This window comes from Papaver somniferum, unplaced genomic scaffold (assembly GCF_003573695.1).
Source record: "Papaver somniferum cultivar HN1 unplaced genomic scaffold, ASM357369v1 unplaced-scaffold_22, whole genome shotgun sequence".
Lineage (NCBI taxonomy): Eukaryota > Viridiplantae > Streptophyta > Magnoliopsida > Ranunculales > Papaveraceae > Papaver > Papaver somniferum.
The window spans coordinates 662,780-670,606 of NW_020632152.1; the positions used below are offsets into that span (position 1 = coordinate 662,780).

At 34.3% G+C, this 7,827-nt stretch overlaps 1 protein-coding gene across 1 annotated transcript; it reads left to right on the forward strand.

Moving 5' to 3' along the window:
• Positions 1 to 201: 201 nt before the first annotated feature.
• LOC113340523 lies at positions 202 to 2,138 on the forward strand. The gene is made up of 2 exons (XM_026585658.1): positions 202 to 1,033; positions 1,336 to 2,138. The coding sequence occupies exons 1-2, from the start codon at positions 202 to 204 to the stop codon at positions 2,136 to 2,138; spliced, it is 1,635 nt and encodes a 544-aa protein (XP_026441443.1).
• The last annotated feature ends 5,689 nt before the right edge of the window (positions 2,139 to 7,827 follow it).

Consider the following 7,827-nt stretch of genomic DNA (forward strand, 5'->3'; position numbering starts at 1 on the left):
GTACCACTCCCATCATCTTAGCCATGGGTGAAATATTCATTTACAAGGAGATAAACAGAAGATATATCTGTTAATCCTTATAAGTGTGAGTTGACTCTTGCATGTGATGATAATTTAATTTAGTATTTGCATTTTCCATCATCAGATAGAGTGGAAGGGAACAAGTCACGTATGTTGCTTTAGACCCACTCCTTTGATTGCATGAACAGTTTGCATGCCATTGGTGGTGCTTATACATGGTCCAATAATCAAGCTGAACCTCTCTTGTGCAGGTTGGATAGGTTTCTATTTAGTGTGGATTTTGATGAAGCATTCCCTAATGCTCTTCAAATAGCACTGACAAGGACTATCTCAGACCATAACCCTATTATCATTGTTACTTGTCCTTCTATAGGTTCCAAGCCTTACTTCAAACTGGAAAAAAGCTGGATTGAACATAAAGATTTTAAGGATAAAGTAAAACTCTGGTGGGAGACAATGGTGTTCAATGGGAGTGCAAGTTCTATTTTCTTTTTGAATCTTCAAAATTTAAAGTACTTCATTAAAAAATGGAGGTTGCTGGAGTTTGGTGCTGTTAGAAGAGAAAAACAACTATTGACTGAAAAGATTGGGGAACTCAACTTGTTGGAGGAGAATGGTCCATTGCATACTGATCAGTTTGAGGTTAGAATGCAAAGCAAGCTGAAACTAAAAGCTCTTGAAAATTTAGAGGCAAGGAAATGGCAACTAAGAGCCAAACAAAATGGCTTTAAATGGGGTGATGCTAGCACCGGTTACTTTCATAGAATTTCCAGTGCTAAAAAGAAAAGAAACACAATTGCTAAACTTCAAATTGGAGGTGAAGATAGTTTCAATCAAGATGAAATTAAAGAAGAGTTAAGGAATTTCTATATCAATCTCTTTTCAGCTCATACAAGTACTTCTATAAAATTGGATTCTATTAATTTTCCAGTGGTGTATGGAGTTCAAAAAGAATGGATTGAAAGAGACTTTACTGATGAAGAAGTGTGGGAAGTTATTAGAAAGATGGGATGTAACAAATCACCTTGGCCAGATGGTTTCTCAACTGAGTTCTATAAAAGTTGTTGGAGTATTATCAAAATGACTTTATGAACATGCTTAATGACTTTCACATATATAGGTCAATTGATTGGAGATTGAAATGCTCTTTTATTACTTTGATCCGAAAGAAAGAAGATTCATGCACACCTAGAGATTACAGACCTTTAAGCCTAATTGGTAGTGCTTATAAGATCTTATCAAAAGTTCTTGCTGAGAGACTTAAGGTTGTGATGCCAAGTCTAATCTCAAATTTTCAATGAGCATCCATTAAAGGTAAGCAAATTCTTGATGGGGTTCTTATAGCTAATGAGTGTGTGGATAGCAGGATAAAATCAAAGAAACCAGGTGTTATTTGCAAAATTGACATGGAAAAGGCATTTGATAATGTTAACTGGCATACTCTTTTTTGTATTTTGCAAAGGCATGGTTTTGGTGAAAGATGGGTATCTTGGATCAAATGGTGTGTCTCTCAAGCACACTTATCAGTTCTTGTTAATGGTGTTTCTACTGAAAAGTTTAAGCCCTCAAAAGGGCTGCGACAAGGGGATTCTCTTTCCCCATTCTTGTTATTATTGGTGGTTGAGATTCATTCTAAACTAATGAATGATGCTGTTGAAAGAGGTCAAATTCACGGTTTCAAGATAGTAGATGCTGGTTTGATGATTTCACACCTACAGTTTGCAGATGATACACTGCTCTTTGTGGATGCTGATGAAGATGAGGTAACTAGAATTCTCATTATCTTAACTATTTTTGAAACATTAACTGGTATGAAGTTGAATTTAGAAAAGAGCAGTATGATTAGTGTTGGAGCCGATGATAATATTCATTCTCTAGCTAAAATCTTAGGATGTAAGACAGAAAAGCTTCCTATAAAATATTTAGGAATGCCAATTGGTGCACACATTAGAAATACTTCTGTTTGGGATTATGTGATTGAAAGAATGGAGATCAGACTTGCATCATGGAAGAAAAGATTTCTCAATAAAGATGTCAGACTTGTTCTTATTAAGGATTGTTTTCCTAGCCTTCCTATATACTATTTGTCTTTGTATCACTTACCTGCAAGTATTTAGAAGAAAATGATTAAGCTGATGAGAAATTTTCTTTTGGGGAGCTGTTGAAGGGAAAAAGAAGATGTCTTGGGTTTCTTGGAAGAAGGTGAATATTTCAAAGCAAAAAGGTGGCCTAGGAGTTAAAAACATAAGAACTACTAATAAGGCTCTTCTAGTAAAATGGGTGTGGAGATATGCTATACAAAAGGGTACTTTGTGGAGAAGAATAGTCCAGCAGAAAACAAAAGTGAATGAAGATTTATTGCTTCCAGCAGATGATGCAACAGCTCAAGGATGTAGTTTATGGAGAAATGTGGTTAAATTGGTACCTGAAATTCACAACCATGTTACTTTTACTATTAAAAATGGAAGATGCATTCGATTTTGGCAAGATAAATGGGTGGACAGAGGGTGTCTCAAGGATCTTTTCCCTGTTATTTACAAAGCATGTAGAAGCAAACATGCCACCATTGCTGAGATGATAAATGATGAGAGATGGGAGGGAATTTTTAAGAGAAACCTTAATGCCAATGAACAGATGGAATGGGATATACTTCGAAGAGATTTGGGCCCGGTTCCAATTCTTGTAGATGAAGATGATGTATTAACTCACAGAAGAGTTCAAATTGAAAGTGAAGTTTGTGTTTTTTGCGGCTCTGTCACGGAAACTACGAACCATCTGATGCTGCATTGAAGTTTTTCTTTTCAGATTTGGGACTACTTTATAAAGGCGTTTCATATCTCATGGCCTATACCAGATTCTGTTTTACATCTTTTTGAGGCTTGGGATAACAACGTTCTTACAGGGAGATGCGGGAAAATCTGGGAGATTACTCATTATATGGACTATTTGGAATGAACGCAATGGAGTGATTTTTGGTGCTAGGAGCAAAACAGTGGATGAAGTTATTGTTCTAGTCAAGCAAACTCTTATGCTTTGGACTCATGAGGAAGATATCTTCAATTTCGTGGACTGCAATAGTGTCCTCCATAACTGGGAGAATGTTCTTCATATGTAACTCTCTTTTGCTGTTGTTGTTTCACTTTCGTTCTATCTTGTCAATCCTGTAACAGGCTCTGCCTGATTTCCTTTTCTCTTTAATATAAAATTTTCGAATTCAAAAAAAAAAAGTAGAATATTAGGCATCATACATCTTTTAGCGGATTTATTAAGAGACATTATTTTCAATATCCCAAGGAAAATAGCTACCTATTCTTCAACTAATAATCAGCATCGTACGTCATTATTCCGAATGAACCTAAATGGAAGTTCTATAAATAGCAGAGGTAGAATTGTTATTGGTAGATACTACAAATCTCACAAATTCGATCACCTATCCAATTAAGTTATCGTCTCTTTGATAGCGAGATAGTTGTATCAAGTTGATCATTTAGATGATCAGAGATGGGGAAGAGCATTTACTCTAAGGTTTTTTTTCTTGTTACGATAATGACGCTAGAGTCAGTGGTTGCCGACGCAGTAAGTATACACTTAATCTTCCAATAATAATCATGTCATGTTAGAAAAATATTGAGAGAATGCATTTGTCACATGCATATGATATGAAACACATGAAATATATACACTAGGAATTACTAGTTAATCCATTATACAGAAACCCGTATAATGGCTAGTCCATCCATATAATTGGTTTAATCGGTGGTCCAAAAACATGCTTTCGGACCAAAAAAGTTATTAGCAGGTCCAAACACGTGTCAAACTTCCTATGTGCTTTTATTAAATTTCCAAAATTACCCATTTCTCTAGAGATACAGAGCGAGAGACGGCGAGCTTTTTATCTTCGATTTTTTTGGTTCTCAATCGTCAATCGAATCCAATTCTTAGAGCTGCTGGAGATATGATTTAACGCTAATTCAAGATCAATTCTTTGGTTTTGGTTGGTTGAGTTCATTTATCGCTATTTAGGTTTTCTTCTCAATTCTTCTCTTATGATTTTGATTTTCTAGGGTTTAGTTTATAATTTGCTTAAATTGGTTGATTTCTGAACCTTTTATATCATGATTTCTACTGGTAGAAAATGACGATTACTTTAGAATATAATTGTGAAAGAACAAAATGGAAATGATTATGAGGCAGACTAAAAGAGATTTAGTGAAACTTGATTAGACAATAAGGAATTGCTCAGATTTAGGTAAGTAACTATTGATTTTTTTATACAAACTACCCTAATTCTTACAGTGTTAGTTAGTTTGATTGTGTTATGCAAGGGATGCGCTGACATAGTAATTCTTTTTTTTATTCCTTACAATAATTACATTTGGTTTTTTAATTCCTTGAATATGTACGGATTTTGATTATCTCTTGTGTACAGATGAGTGCATATCCAAATGTACTTTGGATAGATGGGTGTATATCTAAATTGCACTGAACTTGACGAATGGGATTTTAATAGAGTAACAAAGAAACTTAAGCACATATTCAATTTTTATGTTTTGCTTCTTTGTGATGTTTACCTAATATATGCATAATGGGGTCTGCAGGAGTTTGCATAAAGGACAATGTTCTCATTTTTGGGTTCTCACCCTGTACATAACAATATGCACTACTTCAAAAAAAATAAACAAAAACGAGGGCCTGCAAGAGGTACAACTAGAGTAAGTTGACATATGATAGGAAGAAGAGCTATTGAATGCCCTCAAATCAGTAGGAAACCAACCTTTGGTAGTTCGGGTAATCTTTTAGGAACAGTAGTGTGGAGGATGAGCAACTTAATAGCTTGCTTTGGATCTCTTTTAGAGTGAAATCTTTAACCAGTACAATTTCCGATAGGTAATCTGATATGTCTGGTTTTTTTCCGAATGGTCAGGGAGCTTAGTTAATTTGTATGTCCCATAAATATGTGCCGAGTAATATCTACCAGCTTTCCTCGGTACATATGAATATGTACCAGGTTTTTAGACAATACATATCTACTAGGTTTTCCATTTATCTTTACTTTCGGTACATGTGTATATGTACTGTGATTTTTCATTTTGAAATGTGTAAATTCTTGTTTCTACATTGTCTTGAAAATTTGAACAAGTACCTAATATCTTATATTAGTCTCTCAATGTCGCCTAACTAGTTTTGGAGCTCTAATATCTCAGCGTAACATTGTCGTACTAGTAATAAAATGGGTAGTGTACTTACCCGATACTGTAGCTTTTAATGTTTCATGGGTTTTTTTTTACCAGAGACTGGATATGTTTCGGGGCCCATCTTCGATGCTTGTAGAAAGTGATAAAAATTCTCTATCTTCTGTTTTATGTGATATTTATCCAGATCCTGAATATAGAAGAACTTTTAACAAGTGAAGTGATGAATAATCACCTCCGGAAGTTACACTACCGAGTCAACTCAAGTAAGTGTGGTCCCCTCTTTTTTGATATTCATCGTTGTTTCGAGGTAACCGAGTGATACATGGCGTGTCATTATGATGAAGTTCACTGTAAAGATAATAACTGTTGATGCTGTCATGGTTGCTAAGAGAACTTGGGATGTTCAGAGAAAACTGAATGTTTTTTTTTGTCCTGTCTTATTCAAATTCATTCTTCTCAAATGTTTCTTAAGCATGTTTAGTTAAGGGTGATCATGTAGAATCTATGTGCCATGTTTGGAAACTACGGATTTTTTTGTAACATGTGTCAATAGTATGCACGATTATAAATTTATGTTTTTTTCCTCAGTACTTATGTATATGTATCGTGATATCGACTAGGTTTAAACTAAGCGATATCTACTAGTTTTTACTCGGTACATATCGATATGTACTAGGCTTTCGGTTCTTATTTTCTTCGGTACATGTGTATATGCACTGCAATTTTGTTTTTTGATTCTTGTGGTTTCCCTTTACAAAAATGTCTAAATCCCATGGTTGCGGTTTTAACTTCTAACCTTTTCTCATTAATTTTCGCTGACAGGTTCATGAGAAGGATGTTATCTGGGTTACTCACCATCCACACATAAATGTGCTTGCGGCCTACAGTGATGATGCTACAATGAAAATGATGAAGCCTTAAGAGTTTTTGATTACATATTTTGTAGCCTCTATAATAGAAAATTGAAATTTCAGTTTCCAATGTTTATTTATCTATGGTAACGAAAGGGATCATATGTACTTCAGTATGGAGAACTGAAACAGAGGTCAAGATATCAATTCATTATATTTTGTTGGCAGGGTAATTAGCTTCGTAACATCCAGTTCTGCAATATCCCTATCTGAAACCTGAATAATAGTCTAGTATCTTTAAATTTTGAGATGAGAATCTGAAACCTCACATCAGGACAAGCCAGTAGGCCAATACTGTCAAATTTTAAAGCATTTCTACCCATCTGTTTCAAGCTATCAATTCTAAACGTCATTTTACGCAAGTTGCTTTAGACTTTAGAAACTACCTGCACCTAAATGACTTTTCTCTTAAATGACGGAATACAAAACATGGACACTCTAGTGGTCAACATAACCCGTCCTAGAGATCCACGTACAAACAATTATACAACTAATGGTTTGCTGAAATAAATATGTGATTTCATATTATGGATTGATTAAAAGAAGTATGAGGTTTCATATTCAGGATTAACTAATAGATGCAATAAGATGAAATTGCAAGACATTTCATTAACTTAGAGTAAAAATTCTAGTATCTGAAATAAAACACATAAGAACGCTTGCAATAAATAAATTGCTCTTATAAATGAAAGAGAAAATACAAGGTAAATCTTGAGAAATATGACTGCTCAAAATGCACTATCACAAACGACTTACTGCAGTATCATGGATTTCAGACTGTATGACACTTTGTTCTCCTTTAGAGACCTCAAGTTTGTTGACGAGAAGGAGTACACTGCTCTAATGTATCATTAAGGATGGTAACTGTATACATAAAGAAATTACAATTCAGCTTACATCAATAACTAGGATTTCTAAATAACTAAAAGAAGCAAACAAGGAGGAACATGAACAATTTCTTGTAAAATAGCAAATAAGAATGCATTAATATAAACTAATGGTTTATACAGTAGATATTGATGTATATTGCATGATTGCATCAACAAATCACTTTTCCCTTATGAACGTATCGGTATGTAATGTAGGATCGTATTCGAGCATAAGCTAGGGCTAGGGGTTTAATGCATCAATGAATCAACCTTTCCCAAGTACAAACTGATATGTATTGTATGATGATCAGAACTGTACATGTTGATATGTACTGGTAGGTATGAACTGTCAGAAGTGAGTTTTTCAATTGGTACATATCAAAACAAATTGATATGTACCTTGCATGTAGTACATGCTAATGTGTACCTTTTCCCTTTCATGTTAGTACATACCGATATGTACCTAGTAGCTATTCAGCAGTACATACCAACATGTACAGATTCTTCATTCAAGCATAAAAATGTTTTCACACATAGTACATGTGATATGTACTGATTTCTTACAGTACATATCAATAGGTACTTTCAATTTTTACAATAGCAACACATTGTAACATGAGAACAATTACTCAATCATGAAACGTGTTATCCCAGATAAATCAAAATCATGCATACAAATCTAACAAGACCTAAAATATCAGAACAAATCGATAAAATCAAACCACAAACCCCTATAATGGAACCAGAAAAATGAATATTTTCTAATTCAACAGTCATAGCTCCAGATCAAAGAAGTAAAATTAGAAAGTCGTACCTTTTTTAGGGGTTTTT